Consider the following 25265-nt stretch of genomic DNA (forward strand, 5'->3'; position numbering starts at 1 on the left):
CTATGCGACGCTGGACTTTCTTTTGTATGCGTCGTGAAGCCCTCAGATCCAAGACGGACTTCGTGCGCCGATACCTCCTCTCCGCCTGTCGGCGTGCCGCACGCAGCCTCTCAAGTTCCATGTCCAAGTCTGTTCGCCCTGTTGACCTTGTAAGCGAGCAGATGGATGTTTTCAATGCCTCTGCGATTGCTTCTTCGATGGTGTGTGAGAGGCCTTCCCGACATGTGTCATCCATATCCTTCTTAAATTTTGACCAATCAACTGTACGCAAGACGGTAGAGGAGCGTTGCTCAACTCCTCTAATCTTTATGTATGTTGGAATATGGTCGCTTCCATGTGTTTCTATGTCCGTAAACCATTGGACGCTTGAGGCAAAGCGCCGTGACACCAAAGTTAAGTCCAGGCAGCTACTGTAGGTCGTGCCTCGCAGAAATGTAGGGCTGCCGTCATTCACACAGCACAAATCATGGTCAGCAGCAAAGGAGGCAAGGCGCCTGCCTTTGGAGTCAATTTTAGTGCTTCCCCATAGCTGGTGATGCGCGTTGAAGTCACCTGTGATAATCCAGGGGCCATTGTTCATCAGTAATATTTTCTTTAGTCGTTCGCCGTCAAAGTGACCCGCTGGGGATATGTAGGCTCCAATTAGTGTAAATGACACATTCTTCTTTTGGACATTTAGGCAGACATATTGGTTGTCGTCATGAGGCTCTATCACGTTTGCGACGTATGTTAAGTCCGTGCGGATGTAGATGATCACCTTCGTGCTCGCACCGCATGTGGACGAGACGAAAGATTCATAACCGGACAGTCTGAGTGGAGTTGACGTATTTGGTTCGCAAATAACCAGTATGGGGAAGCGATGTGTAAAAATGAATTGGCGAAAGTCTGATATACGGGTCCTTAGACCCCTGGCATTCCATTGAAAGATCGACGCACTTTTGAGTTCAGTGCGGAAGGGGACTGTTGGTCGAGCCATGATGCTTAAACGATGCTAGCAAGCACTGGATTTAGTGCATCCAGTATTTGCAGAGCGCTTCGAGCTGCTGGTGTTTGCAGCTTGTTCAGTATAATGCGCATTGTATTAATTAGCGATTGCAGCATATCAGCCACTTGCCTGTCTTGGTCGCACAAATCGCCGGCAGTAGACGTCTGGAGTTGTCCAGCGAAAGTTTGCTGTGTTTCTGTAGGTGAATGTTGTCGTCTCGGTAGAGCCGGCCAAGATTCGGCAGATGTGGTCTTCTCAGTAGACTGGCTCTTCGCGGTCCTTTCCACATTGTCTGGCCTAGGTGGTGGAAGAGGAGGTGGTGTTGTAGGAAGTGGCATGCGCCTTCCTTGAGGAGACTTCCTTGAGGAGCGCCGGCGACGTGAACGTCGCTTCCTGATTTTGTCGGCGGCTTCGCGATGAGATGAATGATCTCTCGCCATCTCTTTCAAGATCGCCATTTCCTTCTTAATATGTGGGCATGCCTTCGATGAAGCTTCATGTGATCCTCCGCAGTTTGCACACTTCACTACAGTCGCGCCACATTTATCTGCAGCGTGGGGCTCACCGCAGCGGGGGCATGCTGCCTGATTTTCGCAGACGCTGCTCACGTGTCCCAGTTTCATGCATTTGCGGCACTGAAGAGGTTTCGCAATGAAAGGCCGCACTGCATGTCTGAAGTGGCCCACCTTAACATGCGAGGGTATATATTTGCCCTTGAATGCTATTTTCACGCAGCGTGAACTGCCTAGCCGCTTAACATCAACGATGACCTCATCATTGGCTGGCTTGATAAGAATCGGCAAGTCGTTGTTAAGGATGGCGACGTCTACGTCGTAGATAACGCCAGTGACTACGTCAGATCCCAGAGGGATGTAAGAGCGCACCTGAATGCCATCGAGGTCCGTTACGCTGCGTAGAGTGGTCAAAGCAGCCGCATGCTGGACATCAACCGCCAGAAGATTTTTTCGGGTGTTCACTCGAATGTCCGATATTTCATTTGGTACCAGGGCTTATATATATATATATACACACACACAAAAGTACCGGGTAGATAGTACGCGTTCAGAGAGCCAATACGGCTGACGAATGATTCACGTTGCTTGCGTTAAGAGAAAACGAAGAGCCGCTTAGAAACTAATTTGCTGCAACAATATATCTCACTAAAACGGAATAAACAGGCGGCGGACCGAACTGACGCTGCAACTTTGTACGTTGTAGGCGTGTACTGACTGTGAGTCAAGTAACGTTTTTTCGGGAGTACTAGTCTCATTGCAATCTGAGCTATTGTCTTATTTTATGGCTACCAACTCACAACATTTATCAACTACCTGTCGTGGGGTGTAGTGGCTGTAGCGTTGTCCGCCCGCGGCGGCCGGATTTCGATGGGGGTGAAATGTGAAAACGTCCGCGTACCGCGCCTTGGGTGCACGTTCAAAAACCCCAGGTGGTCAAAATTAATCCGGAGTCCTCCACTACGGCGTCTTTCATAATCATATCGTGGTTTTGGCTAGTAAAATGCCAGAATTAAAATTTATCGTCTGCGTGAGAAACAGAGTGAAGTATACGTAATTATTTCTTAAGTTACGTTCTCATTTACTTTTTTTTCTTTGGGGAGTGAGGAAGGAGCCTACAGGGCCTGTTTTTACGTTAGTTTGCGGTTATTTTGTTCCAAAGTGAATTCCGAAACCGTAAAAACGGAGCCTACTCGGAGAGTAAATTAGATCGGAAGCTCGGCAAGTCCAGTGGCAACTCGCATGAGACGCACTCAGAAAAGAGAAGGTGAGAAAGGAAAGTCGACAAACGTAAACAGCAAACAAGTCGGTAGACGCAGCACACACTAAACAAGAAACAAAAGAATAATAAGTTTATCAACGCATGTGCTTCTCTGAGATTGTTTGCTGTGTAGTTTAATATAAATTCAATTCTGGGGTTTTACGTGCCAAAACTTCGATCTGATTATGAGGCATGCAGTAGGACTGCGGATTAATTAAGCACCTGGGGTTCTTTGGCGTGCACCCAATGAACGGTGCCACGAGCGTTTTTGCATTTTGCCCCCACCGAAATGCGGCAGCCATGACCGGGATTTTATCCCGCGACCTCGTGCTTAGCACTGCAGCGCCACAGCCACTAAGCAACCACGGCGGATTGCTATGAATGTGCTGACGCAGTTTATGCACGAAGGACGCAACACGTCCTCGAAAGCGTTTTTTCTCGTGCACGTGGAGTGAAACAAAATTATGAGCTCGCACAGAGGATGTCTAATACGAAGCAACATGCGACGCATGCCCATAGAGAGAGTCTGGAGACATGGATAGTTCTCTTATAAAAGTGAGGCTTAGAAAGAAGTTATCATACAATGTTAAAACACGCGACTGGCAAATGGGTGAATTTGAAGAAAAAAAAAGAATTCCTGCATTCTCGCGCCTTTTCATTGAAGAGCATCAGACACGCAATGTAAGGCAGCCGTGAAAAAAAGGAATGCACGCACATATAAACATTAGGCAAAAAATGTTTGTTGCAAGTGTACAAATTTATTTATTTATTGCCTTTTATTGCTAAGCAAACGTCTACATCTAAATCTTCGAAAACTGATCAGCAAATATGCTTGTCTTATACATCAATATGAGAAAGGACGGCTAAGGCATTACATCACAGCCACACCCCTCTATCCAATTCCTCCGTCCAAAACATTGTTGAAGTTCTGCTGTCTGTCCCACCTAATGTTAGCCAAGCTGTCCAAGGAAAAAAAAAGAGAAGAGGATTACAAAAATACGGTGCCAGATACAATTATTAAACCTGCGGTGTTGGGTCGTCAGAGGTCTGACGACCTAACGCTGTAGCTCTTAAAACCGTATCTTCCATCGTGTTCTTAAAATGCATAATTCTGAGCAGCAAGGCAGAGTGCAGACAGGAGAGCTCAGCATAAAGAGTGGTCACATAGTTTTGAAGCTCCTAGACAGCTTGCCACTTGAAGATATACATAGCGGCTCACCTAACATATGGAGGATCCTCCGCGCGCTTTATAGCCCTGAAATATGTTCAAGCCATCAGCAGCTTCTTGCATTACTACAAATCAGTTTCTTACACTGCTAGTGGAAAGGCTCCCAGCACCCTTTGCACCCCCAACCTTGGCTCCTCCAGAAGTACTATATATATAATGCGTAGTATGAGTTTCAACGCGCGAGCCTTCTCCGCAGCTCTGTCACGGTCGTGCTGGTGGCCACACTAGCGTACAATGCGCTCGAAAAAAGGGTGGAGAGGGTTTTGCCCTTCAAGCACTGTACATCAACCTCTGTCCTTCACGTTATCTGCTATCTTCGGATTGGGTATGTCTAAACTGTGAAGCTATTATACGCGGGTCAGCCGTGGAGCGTGACCTTCCGAGTTTAAGGCAGCACGCTCGTCAGTGCGCACCGCCCCACACTACGCTAAGAATGCAACGTAATCTTGAGAACATTGCGGAAAACTGCGAGAACTCCAATGTCTCCAGATTTTCTGAACATCTGAACAACGCTTCCCAAAATCGGAACACTCTCCTAAATTGAAAGAAGCATGCACTTTGCATACATCAGCAGATTCTCTGTCTATAGCATTATCCATAGGCGGGCAGGACATGCAAGACACACCTGGTCAGCGATGGGGCCTTTACAGAGTTCATCAAACTACTGCTGCATATTCTTCACGAATCCATGAATCTCGCAGAAAGGGCTTAAGTGCAGCGCAGTGCGAACGCCGCCGGGGCGATGAAAGAGCGCGCCGCAGTGACACGTGTACCAACGTCTCACGCACCGCATCTCAATCAACGATGCAATATGGTGCACGAGATGAGATCGACGGTAAGCATTCGGCGTGTGGCAGTACCTCCTGCAAGCATTACTTCAGAAACATACGACCATGGGTCTGATCCCCGGTCTGATACCTTCTATTCTACGTCATGTCGTACCGTGCCTGAACCAAAGCGTGACGATCGAACATGGAGGGCTCATTTCTTAGCTCGTAACTTCTGTTCTCAGTAAAGCCCTTAGTAGCGCGCGTCATGTAAAGAGGCGTCTGCACGGCACCAGCCACAGAACCTCCGTACTCTTTCGTCAGGCGCTGGCCAACAGACAGCGCACACCACACATCGTGAAAGGCTTCATTTTCACGAGTCAATGACCCCCCATTCAGATTCAATGCCGCTCAACAATCACACGAGTGCCACGTCACGTGCAAATGCGTTCGAGCAGGAACGTAGAAAACGACGAGAAAGAACGGCGCCTCTGGGAGGCGTCAGAGTCAGAGTCAGAAGTGGTTTTGCTTAGGCATTAGATGAATTACAAAAATTTCTGTATAAAGAAGGAGGTCTCATAGTCAGAAACTGAATCGGGACTCTCCAAGGGTAGGGAATGTAGAAAAATTAAAGCAGCAAACAGTAGTAGCGAGCATAAACAATAAAATACAACGCAGGCAAAGCAAATAAGAAAAAAGAAAAAGAACAGCAGTAGCGAAATCAAACAATAAAATACATCGCAGACAAAACAAAAACAAAAAAAAACAAAGAGCAGCAAGCAAAGGAACCAAAAGCCGCAATTAGACAGGATAAAAAACAAAGGTAATTCAACTCTCCTAAGCAGTTGTCAGATGGTTATGGGGTGAAAAATAGTAAAAATAAACGAAAAAAAAAACAAAAAACAAAGAAGTCACATCTATCTTCAGAAATAAAAAAGAACCCCTGAGAAGATGCTTCATCAAAAAAAAAAAGGTTACGGACAGGTAGGTGTGATATGGAGCGGGACAAAAGAAAGAAGTAACCACAATTATGCAGAATATGGCATGGGTGTGGGGAACGTTTTAAGTTCTTTTTTGAATTTGCCAATTGATCAAGCGATTTTGATTGCCGGTGGTGAGGTATTCCAGAGACGGATTCCGGTGAAGTATAACCTTTGTTTTCCATAGTTGGTATGAACTGAAGGTAATATAAAATTCTGATTCTGTGCAAATGTTGTCATGTTGGTATTCGCTAAGTTGGATTGAGGGATGATACACAGAGAAAGCTGATTGTTGATTTCCTTGAATAATAATATACCTAGCTTGTATTTGAAGGTGTTGTCAACCGTTAGAATGTTGTTGGCATGTAAGAGTGATCTCGCGTCACTGTGATGGGGAGTACGGGTAAGTATTCTGATGGATTGATTTTGTAAAGTTTGAAGGGAGACAAGGAAGGAAGGAAGGAAAAAGTGGAGAAGGAAAGGCAGGGAGGTTAACCAGTTTAGCTTAACCGGTAGGCAACCCTACACATGGGAGCGCGATGGGGGGGATGAAAGATGGGGAAAGGAGAGAGAGAGAGAGAGAGAGCACATAGCGCAGCACACACATCGTCCGTTAGAGTCCATCACTCTTGCGTGGTACGTGATATCACTGTCACAGCCGCTTGTCCAATCCCGTCTCTTTCACAAACCGAAGTAGTCCTCTCGTCACCTTCAGCTGCGATGTCTTCTGTCGGCGGCATGTGAAAATCGTTTCTAGGGGCAATGGTCTAGTGTCAAGGTGCGCTAGAACGGATGCCAGGGACTGTAGCTAAACATTATATTCAGGACAGTCACACAGAATGTGTTCCAGCGTCTCCTCGCAAAGAGAGGCATTGCAGAGAGCGTTATCGGCTATTCCAATGCGGAATGAATAACATTTCGTGAAAGCCACCCCTAGCCATAAGCGATAAAGCAAAGTCGCCTCTCTTATGTGGAGTCCAGTTGGCATGCAGAGATGCATCAAAGAGGGCAGGTGGTATTGACGGTTGCTCCGGTTGGTCTGGCTGTTTGGTGTGCACCATAGAGAGAGCGTGATGTGTCCTGTGCAAGCACTCTAAGTCGGCTAGCTGCGTCAGACCATGATAGTGGTATGGCCTCTTCTTGTGTGTCTTCAAGAGCTGTCCGAGCGGCTTTATCACCGTCTTCGTTTCCTATGACGCCGCAGTAACTTGGCAGCCACTGAAACGTCACGTGGTGTCCTTTCTCCTGGGATGTATGGACTAGGCATCTAATATCGAATACGAGCTGCTCGAATGGCCCGCGACGCAGAGCTGATAGCACAGATTGTAGGGCTGCCTTTGAGTCGCTGAAGATTGACCATTGTCGAGGTGGCTCCCGATTGACGAAACGAAGTGCAGCGCAAAGAGCAGCTAGTTCAGCAGATGTCGATGTTGTTGGGTTGTCAGTCCTAGAGCTGATGGTAATAGCTATTGCTGGGACAACCACAGCACCGGTCGAACACTGGCTGTTTGTGGAACCATCAGTATAGATGTGTTCACAGTCCGCGTACCTTTCGTGCAGAACAAGCAGAGACAGTTGTTTCAGCACAGGCGACGACAGTTCAGACTTTTTCCCGATTCCTGGTACACTGAGATGCACTGTGGGGCTGATAAGACACCAAGGAGGTATCGATGGTTTAGATGCAGCGGTGAAGCCCGAGGGAAGTTTGTCGTTGTACTTGACTACAGTTTTAGAGAACGATGCTTAGTGCCTGTCTGAAATTAGTGTTGCACGGTGGTGATAGGGGGCACGTGCAAAATGTCTGATGTGCGTTCTCAGGGCTTCCACCGTAATGTGAGTTCGCATTGGATGGTCCCGAGCAATCGCAAGAGTTGCCTCTGTTGACGTGCATCTGGGCAAACCAAGGCAGACTCTGAGTGCTTGAGCTTGTGCTGCCTGCAGAACACGAATATTTGTCTTGCAGGTGTTGGTCAGTACAGGTAGACTATATCTTAGAAAACCGAGAAAGAGAGCTCTGTAGAGTTTAAGCATTGCGTCTACTGACATCCGCCACGTCTTTCCTGTCAAGTATTTAAACAACTGGGAAGTTGCTGTCAAGCGCCATTAAATGTAGGCCACGTGTAGGCTCCAACAGAGGTCTCGGTAAGGGAGACAAGGTGGCTGCTGTAGGTATTGCCCCAAGATGTGATGCAGTAATTAATATGGGAATGAATAAAAGCGTAGTATAATGAAACTAATGTGGGCTGAGAAAATATATCAAGGGATTGAATTAAAACACGTATGCCGTAAGCCACTTTTCTTTGCAGGTGACCGACATGCAAGTGAAATTTCAAGTGATGGTCCATTTGAATTCTCAAAAACGTAGCCTTTTCTTAAAATACGTGCGGGATATAATTATGGACACGTTGGTGAGAGTGAAAGACAACGAACCTCGTTTTAGTGGGATTATTTTCCATTTATTATAGAAGCACCAAGCCGCCAAGCATGCCAGGTCCCTATTTAGTTTATGTGTCAGAGATTGGAGGCATCTATCAATGTTAACAATTGTTGTGTCATCTGCATAAAGTAAGCATTCTGAAGTAGTAAGAGAGGTTGGCAAATCATTTATATAAATTATGAGAAGAAGTGGGCCTAGAATAGAACCTTGGGGTATTCCTATGTTTGTTACTTTAGGTATAGATTTATAACTTAACAGACTGACAACCTGACTTCTGTTGAGTAAATAATTTTTATTAATGATAGTGTGGGACCAGTTATGCCTATTGCGTCAAGCTTCATAAAAAGAATGTGGTGGTTGATAATGTCGAATGTTTTGGTGAAATGTATAGCCCCCATCAATTGCTTTCTTCAGCTTTTCGGTTAAATATAACAAAGTGAGGTCAGTGGAATATACTTCACGAAAACCAAATTGGGAAGGTGATAGAATCTGAAATATATTGAGGTATATTGTAAGGCGAATTTCAAGTAATTTTTTGAATATCTTGCTGAAAGAAGGTAGTATGCAAATGGGTCGATAGTTGGATATTAGCGTGCAGTCAACATTTTTAAAAACGGGAACGACCTTACCACTTTTCAGTTCTATAGGAAAGATGCCAGATTTGAAAGCAAGGTTGATAACGGTTGCCAGAATGTCAGAAACAGCATGCGCAATAATTTTTATGTGGGTGGGGTGAATACCATCAAGACCAGCACTTGTTGTTTTCAGGTTGCGAATGACATCATGAACTTCATGAGACGTTGTCGGAAATAAGAAGAAAGATTGTGGCACACGAGAAAGGGGAAGATGATAACCAGCACAGATGATGACATCAGTGTGAAGAAAGGTACTTCCTGCAGGCCTCAGCAATCTCTAACGGGCCGTCATACGTATCGTTGTTATACTGAGTGTATACTGCGAGTATACTAAGTGTACCGGGTGTTTTTTACATGGTTCAAAAGTTTTAAGAATTGCCTGTAGCAGACCGCACACTTCTAAACCTGTATCTAAATTACTCGATGAGGCGGCCATTGCTTCAACGAGAAATCAAAATGCCTAATTAAACCATTAACAAAATTACCGTTACTAACTTTTTATTTACCTGTTTTACGGAACATATTTAAATCTGCCAATTATAGCCGGTGAGTTCGCAAGGCGTATTCAATTGGAACGAATTCTCCGGAGTGCACCAGTTTCGATATACTAATTCTCAAAGAGTCTGACGAAATGTATTGTTGGTCCAGTTACTTTCGCGCTTAAACGCATAAAACAGCGTTTTCTTAAAACAAGTAACTGGAATACCTATGCGATTCGTCGGACACTTTGAAAATTAATATCTAGAAACTGGTACAGTCCTGAGAATTCGTTCGAAGTGGATGCGCCTTCCAAACTCACCGGCTGTATTTCATACATTTAGATATGTGCGGTAAAGTAAGTAGTGAAATAAGTTAATTAGTGTAATTATGTTAATTATTTAACGAAACATTTTGATTTCTCGTAGAACAAATGGCCGCCTCATGGAGTGATCTAGATCAAGGGTGGTAATTGTCCTATCTGCCACAGGCAATTTCTAAAAATTTCGGACCTTCTAAAAAAACACATAGTACATACGAAGAAAAAGATAAGTGCAGATTGGCGGGAGGGGTTACGATTTCTTGCACTGATCTGCTTGAACTAAACCGATTATTCATTCGATCACATATATTACGTTACGCCATATCCTGCCTGAATCAAAGCATGACGAACGAACACGATTGACCGACTTCCTAGGTAATAGGCACTCTTTCTACTAAAAACCAGCATATTGCCGGTTGCCCTTTCTCATTTTGCGATAAAGGCTAAATACACAAGCAGTGTAATCGCGTAGCTCAACGCTATATTTTCTTTTTCTATTTCTACTCAAATTACGGTTTCTTTCGTCTAATTTATTTGATCGCCGGAAACCTAAATTATCGTCATTTTTCGTCTATTCGCTACTCACTTCACGGTAAAACGCAATAAAGCAGCCAGAGTTTTTCAAACACCGACGTCAAAGGTGGAGCAGAGGGGACTCGTAGAAACCGGAAACCATAGCGAATGCCTCCGGCTTGTAATCGCAATTTTCACGGGCCGCGGGGGACGCGTCATGCGGGTGGCTAACAAAAAAGATGATCCGGAACTTGAAGGAATTACAAAAGTGACGAGAAACTCGAGAATGCAGCCGCCTCTTACAAAATCGTCTCGCCGGGCCAGGTGTTACGGGAGCCGGTGGCCAGTCCAGCGACGGAAGCAGCCGCTCCGTCGAGTTAGCGTGTGAACGGGTTCCGTCTCGGAGGCGGGAACGCACTTGCTCATGCGGACGCAGGAGGGAAGGTGTTGCATAACGGCGCGGCGAGCCGCTCCGGAGCATCGGACGGCCGGAATGAAGGGGGGAGGGAGTCACTTTCTTCAGGGGCACAGGGTCCAATAGGGCACCTGGTTAGGCCAAGGATGGATCGCGCGGGCATGCGCGCGGGAGAGGGACGCTCTGGAGAAGGCGGCTCTTTGGAAGGTTAGCGGAAACGAGAATGACGACATTTTTTCGCGCGAACCCTCACCTAGCTCGTATAAAAGGGATCTCATCGGCACATGCATGCCGCACAGTTCTCACGTCCGTCCTCCCTCCACCGGTGAGTGAATCCCTCCTTGCTACGCTACGAACACATTTTGACACTCGCAATTGAAATGGAGCCAGATACCGGAATGCTCCGGGACCTTTTCATGGAGCTCCATGAGAAGAGCCCACGGCACGCTGCTCGTTTCGCGAAAATATGCAAGCCGCGAGTGGTCTTTTATGACTTCGCCTCTTCAAATGGCCATTTTTTTTTCTCCAAATTATTCACCGACAGTTAGAAGCACTTGTTCGCACAGTTAGATGCGAGTCTTGATTGCAAGTGTCACGACGGAGTTTGCACGCGTACCTATGACAACCTTTGCGAATTGAGATTCACTGCAGACCTCCTAAAAATTTGGTGTATCTCAATTGCGCAAGAAGCAGAAATATATTACTATGCAGAGCGCACTTATACTGCCGGTGTATAACAACGAGCGAACTATAAACAGTGCGAAAATTACGGGGAAGCTTTAACTGCTTAACATGATTGTTATCCGATAATATTATTGCTGATCCTTGTTTCTTGCAGCCCTTCTAAGGACGTCTCAGTTCATGACGAGATTCCAGCATATTATTAACGCGTTTTCGAAAGTTAGCCTTCTGGTTCGTGATTTCCCGTACGCGAGGAGTACCGTAAGCATATAAATGACCCACCCACTGATGCCCATAGTAAAATGCACCTCGAATTACTCGGGCTCAAATTCTCTACCCGTCTGCTGACGCAACCATCACATCTACTTCGCCATCCTTTGGACCCTTAGCGATGTCACTATGAATAGCGTCAATAACCTCGAAAAGGTCCGGTATAATCTAATCTATTCCAAGAATGAAGTGCACTGTAGTATATCCAGCTTCAAAAGAGACACCTATAGTTTCTTTCTCGGTTCATTTTAACATTCATTACGAGAAGAAAGCCAGTGGAATATGCGACGCAGCCGACTTCAAGAAGAGCGCAAGACGGTGCTGGATACAGCGCACCAAGAGCCTTCTGAATTCGACTACGCTGCGCTGTACATTCCGTTGTTGTGTTTCTTTAAATAACGCACTAATTCACCGTACCTACAACTCTGCTGCATAACTATTATAATCGTTTTGTTCCATAGTGACCAAGTGGCAACCTACTAGTAATTAACACGCCTGATGTTCTTTCTTTCCCTTCCTGTAATGACTTTCTAGTTCATGTCTACCAAGCCTTTATATTTTCGTAAATGTTATTATATGTTGTATCTACAAGCATTTCACGGGACTTACTGGCCCGCGAAGTTAAATGCTGTTAGCAGCAGCATCCTTAATGATAGCTCTTATTGTGGCAAAAGTTCGAGCTTTTCAACCACGAGTCCATCAAAAAATAAGGGGATGTTGTTTATTTAATGCAGATCTATAGCTTTACGAAGGCATGCTCACGAATGTTCTGCCCATGCGCTAACTTATCTTTGTGACGCCAGGATGTGCGCTGCATGGTAGTGTGCTGCATGCAAGTGATGGACATAAATAATCGGGGCGCCAAGCAAGATCATAAAACAAGACGACCACTCCATTTCTTTCTTCGTTTTCAAGCTGTGCCATTAGGACTTAAGCGCGTACTTTCGAAATGTAGATGATCTGGTGTGGAGTTTCATTCTGTTGGTGAAATCAGTGCATTTACGATGAGCTTAGCAAGCATAAGCGACAAAAGATATTTATGGAACATTTCCAATTGTGATTAGCGCGTTGTAATGAAAGATTTTCATATCGCGGTCCGCCTTGTGAAGCGCTGAGCCGTTTTTACGTTGTAACGGAAGGTGCCTTCTCTGTGTACTTGAAAGTCGATGTCGCAAATCTTTCAGCGTGAAACTGCACTCAATTAGCTACGCTGGGAACATGACGCGTGCAGCTTTTGTTATCCGAAGATCTTGTTGAGTCCGCGATGAACCAAAGGGAAACACATAGATAACCAACAACCTTTAAGCCAGAACCATTTCACCTGTGTAACTATGGAACAATAAATTCAGATGTAAAGAAACCGTGTTGCACCACCAAGATATATCAGTTCTAGAATCGGCGCGTTCTTCTAGGCACACAGAAAACAACGTGCTATAGGGTTACCAATATTTCTGTCATCGAACAAAAAAAAGCTTTTTTCAATGTTATTCTCACGTACGCAGTTCCTACTTTTCTGCCACTGGAGCTCCACATCGCTCAAGATGAAGTACGCCATCGTAGCAGGTAAGCGGAAAATTGCTTTTATGACTCCTGGCTAACATCCAGAAAATGAATGTACAAGTGCACGCAGGTACACCAAAAGGGTGGCGCGACATGTAGCATGCACTAACAGAGTGCTCTGAGGAAACCTAGAAGACTTAAGTTTTAAGGCTCGCTCATGCCAAAAGAGAGGCTCGTGCGCGCTATCTGTACTTTTGAGCGAGTATCGGAAAACGATCGAAATCTGTTGACTTCGAGTGTGACCTTCCTCCAACGAAAACATCCGTCGCCTGCGACAGCAGAGAACAACTTTGACCTTTCCTGCATTTTATGTCGAGAAACTAGTTCTATTTATTTTCGTTGCCGAATACACGCGGCAGAAATAACCATCATGGACTATCGACATCCAAACCACAGGTGTGATGCGCAGCAGCAAGTATCGTGCACGTAGGGAAGTTTAGAAGAGAGTCGCCTCCCGGCAGTCTAGAGAAGGTACGGAACAACACTATTGCGTTCTTGCTTACGGGCGCATAGCGCGCTCAGTGAACTATAATTCTCTAGCCAAGCACTCCATATTACAACTAGTAAACGGCAGCATTGCAATATTTACACCGCAGCTACAGAGATTTACTTACTAGGAAAGTTTTCTAGAGGTTAACAGATAACGATAACGATATGGTGAATGTGTATTCCTACGTGATGGAAAGGAGGAGGAGAATTAGGCGAAAAGACAGGGAGGTTAGCCCGTTCTCAGACCCCCTTTCTGTGGAAAGGGCGGTAGGGGGAATAAAAGGTTATAGAAAATAGATACGCCTAATAAGGCCGGTCCTATACAAAGACCTGAATTGAAGTTAATATTTTAACTAATATTCACAGTTCGTGGCATGACATCAGGATGGCACTATGACGAGAGGTAGGAAGTGGTACTCTGGTTTTACATTGAGTGCATGTACAATCGCATATTGTTTTGCTTGTAGACTTCGATAAAACAAGCGTATCACATATATAACAATAAATTAATTATACCTACCTTAAGATCTGAAAGTAGTCATGTGTCAATGCCCGCTTCTTTCTTTTTTTCTTATTCCCTGCCGTAGGCGACAGCCCAGCATCGTAATAGATTCGTTGACCGGAGTTTGATGGGTTTTCTTTTAAATTTTATTTATTCCTGTTTTTTTTTTGCGTTCGCATTGGTTCATTTTACACAATTGTAGTCATGGTAACTGAAATATTTGATGCAAGATAAACATCAGATAAACATGAGGGAAACCTCTGCAAAACAGTGCGTTCCTATCATGAAACACGGTATGCCAATATGAAAATCTCAGTCACAGCAGTAACGGTAATGACGCTGAGCGCTCACTTTGAAAGGCGCCGCACATGCATGAAGTACGGCATTATATAGTGTTGCCGAAGTTGAAAAGCTTTCCTCTGGCACGGCATCGTGTATTTCTCGTTTTGCTTTTTTTCCGGTCTTTGATTAGGTTTTACAGATATTCACATGCACTTGGCGTGGTGGCATGCTTTTTTGGCGGATATCTGCGCGCGCTAACACAATATAACAACGCAATACAATAGAGTCCGCCTCAACTCGCGCTCTTTTCCTCTTCAGGCAGAACTGCATGTCAGCCGAAATTGCACAATGGTTTCATTCCAGTTTTTTTTTCAAAGTGAATGTATTTTACCCTTTGCTGCTGGATGGAATGTGGTGGCGCAGTCGGAATTGCTTTGTTTAAGTCAACGTAAATAACGGAATGAATTAGAATGAAGAGTATGTTTTTTTTTTGTAGAGGACTTAGGCTGACTTTTCATTCTTCAAAGTTCAAATGTTATGTTAACATCTCAAATAAGTATTCAAAGTTTTGAAGGCCCTAACCACGTTGTCCCAAAATGCTTAGGTCTGACGGTTTGCTTAAGTTGCAAGGAAAATTTTGATTTTCTTCCTTTTATTTATTTGTTTTTCTTAATCTCTAGACCTGCGTTATCATGTTGTTACGTATTGTATTTCTTTTTTTGTGCGTTGTTTATTCTTCGCCAAGTGTTTTTTAATGGGAATGATTATGCCTCCACAGTCATATATTTTTGCGCTTCGATGGAGCAATAACTCACCACTGTCAGCTCGGGTACTCGCTTCCCCTCAACCTTATGGCAGGATACATGCTAATTAAAGTCTATGAGCACTGCAGGGCAAGTCCTGCCGCCGCTCATATAACCTCACGTGATGTCATTATTCTGTTTTGCAGCTATTGCCCTATTCGCTGTCGCCGTTGCTCTTCCTAGGGTAAGTAGACTCAGTAGAAGTGTCCGGAGTATCTGTGGCCCCCACAAACAACATATTTCATTAACTTATGCTGTATCCTCTCGTATACCAGGTGTCCCTGCTAAATTGGACCACGATAAAAAAAAAGAGCTCTAGAGAAATCGTATGAAATGCGTATTAGCGGTAGTCATGTGTACTTACAACCTGTATTTTTTACATCACTAAATATGAATTAAATTGTTTTTATTCAGTCAACTCTTTAATTATTCCTCGAATCTCGAAGATGTCAAATATGAAGTTGTAGAATGCCTCAAATACCCTCAGATTGAAACATATTTTGTCATGTTAAAGCTGACCGATTGTTTCAGCTCAGAAGAGACAAAAGCCCGCGACATACGAAAAAAAAAAACACGTAGTGGGGCGCTAGCACGACTGCTGTAGTGCTGCGCTCCAGCATACAGTGGGTGAACAAGCACAGCAGCAGCCCACCTGTGGCCACAGGGAAGGGACAGGGCGTTACGCCGGTTGTAGGCATCTGACACTCAGACACTTGTCGCATAAGGGTGCAAGTGCATGCTTCTGGCTGAGCGCTGACGAACCGATAAAGCGTACAACACCGCGAAAAAGAAGGGAGCAGCTTTTTTATTCTTTTTCAAGGAAGGGAAGGGTGAAGAGCCTGAGAACGATGGAAGGTGATTACAGCTACAGTAACTTTCCATTTAGATAGAAATGACTTCATAAGGTTCTACATCGGGTGTACTCATCCAAACGAGACAGAGAGAGTAAATTGTCATAGTCGGACTGTGCCCAGGTTTGTTCACCCATTGCACTCCTGAGAGCAGCGCAATAGCAGTCGCGCAAGCGCCCAATCACGTGGTTTTTATTATTATTATTATTTCGCGGGCTTTTCTTTTCTCGAAAAAAACAACCAAGCAAACTCTAGATCGAACAAAATGCTTGAATCTGAGGTTATTTTAGGCGCTCTACAACTTTATAGTTGATATAGTAGAGATTCGATCAATAATTAAGAAGGTGACAAAATAAAAACAAATAATTAATTATATTTAGTGATGAAAATATACTGGTTGTAAGGACACACGAAAACCGCTAATACGCAGTCGGTACGATTTCTCTAGAGTTCTCAGTTTCTTTTAAGTCTTGGTCCAAGTTAGCTGGGACACCCGGTATAATCTTCACGATAGAGGACTCTGACAACATGAGAAAGAGTTGATGCGTTACTAAGCCTTTGGTATTGTTAGTTTACATGCATACACGACGTTCCTCTTTCTTACACTTCGAGCACACTGATGCTTGATATTGTTGACTTTTAAGGATCAGGCAAGCTTTCGTTTAGTGCAAATTAAAAGGAAAAAAGATGTTTCGGCACGTTTTAATATTTGTGATCCTTAGAATGTTTAAATCAACCCACTATTCCTGATTAGTGTGCTATTTTCACTATATTAAAAAAAAACTAATATTTTCTCTCGCTTCAGAGCAAGCGAGCTGCCTACGAGCTCCCGGATGGCGTCGAATTTATTGTGGGCTCCGTGAAGACATCATTCACTTGCCCAGCCAAGAATGGTTACTTCGCTGACGTAGACAACAACTGCCAGATCTTCCACGTATGCAACGTCGTACCCAAGGATGACGGCAGCACGGAGGTGCAGCAGTACAGCTTCTTCTGCGGCAACCAGACGGTGTTCAACCAATTCTCGCTCACTTGCGCCTTCCCCGAGGACGCTGTTCCATGCCGAAGCTCTCCCGACTTCTTCTACCTGAACGACAAGATCGGTCAGGAGAAGGTGTTCTTGCACGACGACTCCGACGTGGCTCGCGCCATACCGCTCATCCCGCGGTATCAGCAGGCCGCTTTCAAGGCATAAGGATCAGTCGTGATATGCTGACAGGCATTTCCATGAACGAACCCACGGAAAACGAACCTCATTAGGGAGTCGCAACATAAACGTTCTGGTCTAATGTGGCTCGCAGAGCTCGCAATCGTGGAACGCCAATCCACTGACTTAGGTACCCAATGTTTTCATCGCCGAAGAAGGCGGAATCGCGTACTGCGGACACGCTCGGCAATAAAGAACGCCATCCCAAAGAACGCTGAGCCTCGCTTGCAGAAAGATTATCCTACCTTTCCGGATAGCTCTTCATGCTAAGGTGACCTAGCCAGAAACGTGAAAGTTGGGATGGTGTGTGGCGGCCCTAGAGTAAATCTACGCACACGAAGGTAGCAAGAACACTTCAATATTCGTGAGCCTATATGGTTTAAGAACGCGTAGTGAAGTGACGCTCTCCTTGCACACATCGCTCAGTTAGTAGTTCCACCAGTGATGCTCTTATATTATTGCTTGATAAATCTGTACGAGAAACCTTAGGCAAGGACGTTAATGCTGAGAAGCCTGACAAATGCAAAGCCCTTGGGAAGCGCTATGTTGATTGAGAGACCAAGTATTTAGAAGCTTTGAGCCGTTTTCCTTTAGGTGGCGGTAAATTAAACTCCCTGTATTACGAGTGAAATCTTTCGTAACCTGTGGTGTGGCCAACAACTATAAACGTCACGTAACTTATATGGTCCCAAAGGATGTTGTACTTTTCTCCATTCCTTCATTGATCGTTCACGTTACGCATTCGCAAGGTTCCATGGCGGTAAGAATGAGCTCCACTCAGCACACGCTGAATTTACATTTTTACTTGTAGGCGTGGTGCTTCTTTTAGTCTGCCAAATGACATCTGCAGCTTGATGTCAAAACAAACGTAGGACTCTTAGCTTTGCCGAGAATGTCGTACTTTTGAGGCTTGTTCATCATGGACAACTTTCTTGCTCGTTTCCTTAAAATGCACAGCGTGTAATCGCTCTACGGGTTTCAGTCGGTTAAAATGCTTGTTCGCGTGCTTTTACATAATCGATGGTATATGTTTACTACGAATGCGCGAACCCTGTGCAGTTTTCTTAAGTCCGAATGAAGCTCTTCGCTGCATGCAATATAAAATCTCGACATCGCTCCATCAGAGGCAGCAAGTTCTCGGGCATTCTTTTTTCTTGTCTCGAACGAAAGTGCACGACAGCGTGTCATTACACTTAAGCGTCTATGCAAGCATAGTTTCTGGGGTGCTTGTGGTGAAATGCTGCGCATGCAGTGGTCTCATTCCCGTGCTTTCTGGTCCAGTCTGTACAAGTGTACATAAATTCGGCGAGGAACATCACCGCTACAAAGCATCGTCTAGTTTGTGTACATATTCAAGACGTTGCTCTGCATCCTCAGCTTTTGTACTCCTTTCAAGTCCGTTTGTAGTCCTTCTCGATGTAACCTCTCTCTCGCCAATAAACAGCAAGCAGTTCACTCCTCTGTCTTCATCTTATTTTTTTTTGCGCTGCAATGAATTTAGAGGGAAAATGTTGAAGGTCAATAAAATTTACACCTATGAAGAAAATCTAGAAATATATGAGTGAAGTTTTCAAGGGCGACCCAGAGGACATGTCAAATGAAGCACGTATCTCACAGATAGATGAGCGAAGATTAAAGTGATCCACGATGCGAGAGCATAGATGAACTTGCTTTCCCTGCCACACTCTGACGCGCCCTTGCGGAAGCACGAATCTGCAATTTCAGCCGTTGTCTTCAGCATTAGTGGTAAGTTTCAACACATTCTTCACTCTCTCCTGAACAACTTAATGCTTTATAGTTGTCAGGATCAATGCAATGGCGGTGTTAAGTAAACACATAATTCTACTGAGTAGATAGAAATTACAACTCTTACGCGGTCTTAGTCAACGTGAAGATACAAATACTCTGTTGCCTTAAAATCGGTGTTGCTTTTACGAACGCCTATCCTTTCGTAATGGGAACGGCGGACAGTTCCAATTCGGACACATGTGGCACAGAATAAACTCTAGAGCATATGCTGTGTGCCTGCCCATCGTATTAAGATCGTAGTCAGCCTCTTGGGACTGCTTTATGGAAACTAGACGACAGGCTCACAAGAACAGAAGAGCAGACGTCCCTGAGACTGTAGCCTCGTGCGTAGTAGTAATAGTAGTAGAAAACTTTATTTGTTATTTTGTAATGAAGTCCCAGAGGGTGGCAATGCAAGGCCATGAAGGCACTGCTGCGCTTCCTGAGGTCCACCACCTTATATGGTCTCCTGTGACAGACTGAACGATGAAGGTTCGTTCATGTGTGTGCGTGCGCATTGTGAACTTTTCTTCTCCTCATCATTCCCTCCCGCTTTCCCAGTGCATGGTAAGAAACTGGACTCAGCCTCGTTAACCTCCTTGCCTTTGTCTTATCACACCTCTCTCTTTATCTCTCGAAATAAATGCAAACACGCTGAGTACCGGGAAACTATTGTTTATCTTGCAAAAGGACAACTGTAATATGCATATGGCTGTGTAGGGTACTGTAGACCTAACGAGAATCAGCATTGTAAGTATCGTACGGCGGTGTACCGATAAATATTCCGAGATTATTCTTTTATTTACATATACTGCTAACCTAAGTTTTTGAGGCTGTGGTAGGATTGGGAAATCAATAGAAAAAAAATAAGTGCATGTAGTGTGTAGATATAAAGTACAACGTTTTCTGCACCGTTACAAAGAACCGGAATCTGTGTTCATGTATGTTTTTAGGCATTAGTAGACGACCAAAACTTAGATAATGCAGCATTTGTTGCTCGTACACGAATCTTGACATTATATGACGTCATAACTTGCTTGTTGCTACGTATGCACTTGTTAACAGCTGATGCAAAAAGAAAAAAAAAGGAAGAATGCTACACGTGTACTTCAAAAGCCTCATGTTCACCGTCATGCGCCCCAACTTGTGCGAAATTTCAAGAAAGAAAAAAAAAACATTCGCAACTGTGCGCCAAATCGTACTTTCACACGGTGCTACTTTCGTTAATCTGGTCCACCCAAAACAACTCTCCATATCATGTTACTTTTTTCCTACTTTAAAATCGCCAGATAATTAATTGAATGTAATAAAAGCAGAAACATTCTTATTTGCATGCTTAGTCGAAGGGTTTTGAATGAATCAACTAGAAAAATGATTTGTTTCTTTTTTTTATGGGTGCTCTTGGAGAATTAGGGAAAGGGCATACAAAGTCACTGGCATCATTTCTCTTCTGCTTTTTAAAAGACCTTTGTATAGACACCCACACGTCTCTAAGGCTTTGGAACTACAAAGTACACATGCGACACAGCTTACATATACGCACCCTATATGAAACTGACGACCAGCGCCAGTCTAGGTAGTAGCGGATTTCGGGGTCCATTTCAATATTGCATTCAGTAAATGGACTCGTTAACAGCGTTTTGGGTAGCAGGCGAGCGTACTTGAAATTTGCTTCAAACTGAGGACCACTCGAGTGGTTAACATATTTTGTTCGAAACAGAAAAATCTCTGGTTGGAACACCGCAGGAAAAAATGACTATTATCCTTTAATGAATAGATTTTTGTGACAGAGCGAAGGTATATACGACATATTTTTTAACAAAGAATGAAAGCATAACAAAACACCCGACCTCAGCGATTCTTTCGGTTTGAACTCATTTACTGCGACAGCGCGATTCTACCACAATGAGGTCTGCCATATTGTTTTTGCTTGCTTGCATAACTGCTTGTTCCTCAAATGACTGGGCCAATCTACTACGGCGGAATGTTAAAGAAGCCAGAGGCACTTTTATTGGTCGGGGGAATAATGTACTAATTTAGTGTAAAAATTTGAAAAAAAGGGATATATTTGAAATAAAATTTGAGTGATAAATATAAGTTATAAGATATTAAAGAAAGTAGAGTGCCGTTTAGATAAATAATTTCTGACTAAATAATCTGCTTCGATAAATAATCTCTTGTGCTCTACACGACTGCTAGACTCCTGGTTTGCTCAGATTGTAGAGCGAGCGTACTCTTTTCCGTGCCAGTGTTTTACTTTAGCCCTTGTGATCTGTCATCTCGTTCTTTCCTTATACTGTCTTTCCCTTGTTCCTGTTTTTTATTGATGCCCTCTCCTTCATGAAGAGTAGGCAGGCGATGGAGCCCTTCCGGTGGCATTTGCTAGCCTGCTTTATCGGCTATGTCTAGGTGTGGCTTTCACGAAGTATTTTGCTTTTTGAACCGGAATGGTCGAGCACGCCTTGTGTGATAAATGTGCTCGCGAGGAGACCGTCAAACACGTTCTCTATGATCTTCCTCGCTACTGTGTACAGACGCAATTCCTCTCAATTGCGCTAGCTCGCCTTGGTCAAAGACAGAGCAAACTATTTTGGGAATGCGGACCCCATAAGCCATCGCAAGTGAGGGTGACAAGCGCACTACTACAGTTTATAAGGTAAAAAAAAAACAGACATGCGCAAGCGACTGTAGCCTGAACAGACCTTTCTCAGGCAATCTCACAATGCACTGCGGATTAAGTGTGCAGGTCAGTTTACGTTAAATGTGCATGCCAGTTTACAGCGCTGGCGCCATGGATGTACAAAAGGAAGAAAACATGGCGCCGCTTCTTTCTTGACACTCCTCACGTAGCCCACAATCACCTGCATTTGCATATATATTCTGCGCACGAAACGTGAAAGAAATAATGCGGTGTGGTTGTCGCCTGGCGACCGCCCTTTCGCGGAGAGCTAACCTCCGCCGAAAACATATCGCCCCCATCGTTGGAAACTTCATTGATAGAATGGCGCGTTAAAAGCTGAAGATACAGCGTCTTGAGAAAATAAAAGGTATTAATCGCACTTCTGCTGCCACAAGGTTTTGATAAGAGAAGCGCAGGTACAGTGTGGAGTTATAAAAACGGCCAAGGTGCTCGCTGGTTGTGCGTTACTTGTATTCTTCATTTAAAGTAGACGCGAGAAAGAGTTTGCCTATGCTTCGGTTTCTTTCATGAGAAAACATTGTATACAACAAATCATGGTCCGGGTACTCCCGGTATCGCGTATGCGTACCGCGATATAGCGAAATTAGGAAGTAACCCGCAAGAACGTTTTTATGTTTTTATGCGAAGCATATTACGAGAGCTCAACCCAGCTCCTCAGGCGCGGCGGTGTCGCCTTGAAACCACGTGACACCGTGACGTCACGACAGAGGAGAAGTGGCTTTGGCTCAACTCTTGCAAGACGGGCTGGGTGGGAATCGAACCAGGGTCTCCGGAGTGTGGGACGGAGACGCTACCACTGAGCCACGAGTACGATGCTTCAAAGCGGTACAAAAGCGCCTCTAGTGAATGCGGTGTTGCCTTAGAAACGAGCTGTTTCTAAGGCGTGCGTCTCTTGCTCAGGCGCACATTTCGTTGCCGCGCCGAACGCTGCTTTGCTCGACGCTCACCGCGTCCAATGCGGGGCGCGTAGTCGCTGCCCTGTAGCCCATTGTCTTACACCCCTTGGCGGGTCGACGGGAACGCTGTCGCGTTCCACTCTTGAAGGCGAAGCAGAGTAACGCATGAGTTGTTTCTTCGTCTAGCCGAACCAAATATAACCAAGCAACAGCAGTTCACCAGGCTAAACAGTGGTTCAAGAACTAAAATAAAGGCTATAGTATGCTTCGCATCCTGGGCTTAACCTTACCTAAGCCACAGCGTTTTTTTTATATATATTTGAGCGACGTTGGTCACAAGTGAAATAAGTTGTCGCTTCGTGGTTAAAATCTTTGCGAAATTATTTTGTAATCAGCTGTACTACATCAAAAGTTAGTACCAAATTTTTCTTGCGTTTTGAGCAAATGCTACAAGCAGCATATCTCAGACATTAAACCACCGATCGCCGCTAAGCAATATGCTTTGTCAGAGCATATGCGCAACTTCGCGGAACACACTGAAATTGTTTGATCTTCACTTTCAAACGTGGCGCTAAACATACTTATGAAGTACAATGCTTTACATTGAACAAAACGAGAACAAGGTACAAGCGTTTCGACAAGTGGACTTGTCTTTTTCAAGGCGACATATGCTTTCCTCGGCACAGTATATGTTAGGTAGGGTTCTTCTAAAGGGGAGGAGGGGTAAGGTGGGTGGGTGCGGCAAAGACCGAAGGTGTGTTAGCGGCGAGGGTGCAGAATTGAGAATAAAGAAGTGCTGCGCACATGGCCGGTGACGCGGTCGTGTGTCAGCCGGCGTGCCAACGGCCGTGCGCACAGCACCCCTCTATTATCTGCTTCGCTGGAGGTCACGGGCTATCGTGTCTCGGACAGAGATAGTAAGAGGGGCGGCTGAAAACGGTACTCGTGAAATTTTTTATAATTAATGAAATGGAATAGATGTATAAACAAAATAAAGAAAGCGAAGAAAAGGAAGGGGAAAAACACTAAGCAACCAAGGAAGGAAGGAAAAAGTGGAGAAGGAAAGGTAGGGAGGTTAACCAGTTTGTACCCTACACATGGGAGAGGGATGGGGGAGATTAAAGATGGGGAAGGGGGAGAGGGAGAGAGAACACATAGCACAGCACACATCGTCCGTTGGAGTCCATCAATCTGGCATGGTACGCGACATCACTCTCACAGCCGCTTGTCCAATCCCGTCTCTTTCAAAAACCGAAGTAGTCCCTTGGTCGCCTTCACCTGCGATGTCTTCTGTCGGCGGCATGTGAAAATCGTGTCGAGGGACAATGGTCTACTGTCAAGGCGCGCTAGAACATATGCCAGGGACTGTCGCTGAACTTTATATTCAGGACAGTCGCACAGAATATGTTCCAGCGTCTCCTCGCAAAGACAGGCATTACAGAGAGCGTTGTCGGCCATTCCAATGCGGAAGGAGTAAGATTTAGTGAAATCCACCCCCAGCCATAAGCGATAAAGCAGAGTCGCCTCTCTTCGACGGAGTCCAGTTGGCATATAGAGATGCATCAAAGAGGGCAGGTGGTATTGACGGTTGCTCTGGGGAGTCTGGCTGTTTGGTGTGCACCATAGAGATAGCGTGATCTCCTGTGCAAGCCCTCGAAGTCTGCTAGCTGCGTCGGATCGTGAAAACGGTATGGCCTCTTCTTGTGCGTGTTCAAGAGCTGCCCGAGCGGCATTATCGGCGTCTTCATTTCCACTGACGCCGCAGTGACTTGGCAGCCACTCAAACGTCACGTGGTGTCCTTTTTCCTGTGATGTATGGAGTAGGCTTCTAATGTCGAATACGAGCTGTTCGAATGGCCCGCGACGCAGAGCTGATAGTACAGATTGTAGGGCTGCCTTTGAATCGCTGAAGATTGACCATTGTCGAGGTGGCTCCCGATTGACGACACGAAGTGCAGCGCGAAGAGCAGCTAGTTCAGCAGATGTCGATGTTGTTGGGTGGTCAGTCCTAAAGCTGATGGTAATAGCTTTTGCTGGGACAACCACAGCACCTGACGAACACTGGATGTTTGTGGAACCATCAGTATAAATGTGTTCCCTGTCCGCGTACCTCTCGTGCAGAAGAAGCAGAGACAGTTGTTTCAGCACAGGCGACGACAGGTCAGACTTTTTTCCGATTCCTGGTACACTGAGATGGACTGTGGGGCTGATAAGACACCAAGGGGGTATCGATGGTTTAGATGCAGCGGTGAAGCCCGATGGAAGTTTGTCGTTGTATTTGATGATAGTTTTAGAGAATGATGATTGGTGCCTGTCTGAAGGTAGTGCTGCAAGGTGGTGATAGGTGGCACGTGCAAAATGTCTGATGTGCGTTCTCAGGGCTTCCACCGTAATGTGAGTTCGCATTGGATGGTCCCGAGCAATCGCAAGAGTTGCCTCTGTTGACGTGCATCTGGGCAAACCAAGGCAGACTCTGAGTGCTTGAGCTTGTGCTGCCTGCAGAACACGAATATTTGTCTTGCAGGTGTTGGTCAGTACAGGTAGACTATATCTTAGAAAACCGAGAAAGAGAGCTCTGTAGAGTTTAAGCATTGCGTCTACTGACATCCCCCACGTCTTTCCTGTCAAGTATTTAAACAACTGGGAAGTTGCTGTCAGGCGCCGTTTCATGTAGGCCACGTGCGGGCTCCAACAGAGGTCTCG

General features: G+C 45.0%; 1 protein-coding gene and 1 long non-coding RNA gene across 3 annotated transcripts in view; one reads left to right on the forward strand and one right to left on the reverse strand.

The window, feature by feature from the left end:
- Positions 1 to 25265, reverse strand: part of LOC135897781 (uncharacterized) — a 245561-nt gene that overhangs the window by 11396 nt on the left and 208900 nt on the right. The window lies entirely within an intron of this gene.
- On the forward strand, positions 10730 to 18632 carry LOC135897767 (uncharacterized). The gene is made up of 4 exons (XM_065426474.1): positions 10730 to 10857; positions 12986 to 13046; positions 15266 to 15303; positions 16776 to 18632. The coding sequence occupies exons 1-4, from the start codon at positions 10756 to 10758 to the stop codon at positions 17163 to 17165; spliced, it is 591 nt and encodes a 196-aa protein (XP_065282546.1). The 5' UTR covers positions 10730 to 10755; the 3' UTR covers positions 17166 to 18632.

This window comes from Dermacentor albipictus, chromosome 1 (genome assembly GCF_038994185.2).
Source record: "Dermacentor albipictus isolate Rhodes 1998 colony chromosome 1, USDA_Dalb.pri_finalv2, whole genome shotgun sequence".
Taxonomy (NCBI): domain Eukaryota; kingdom Metazoa; phylum Arthropoda; class Arachnida; order Ixodida; family Ixodidae; genus Dermacentor; species Dermacentor albipictus.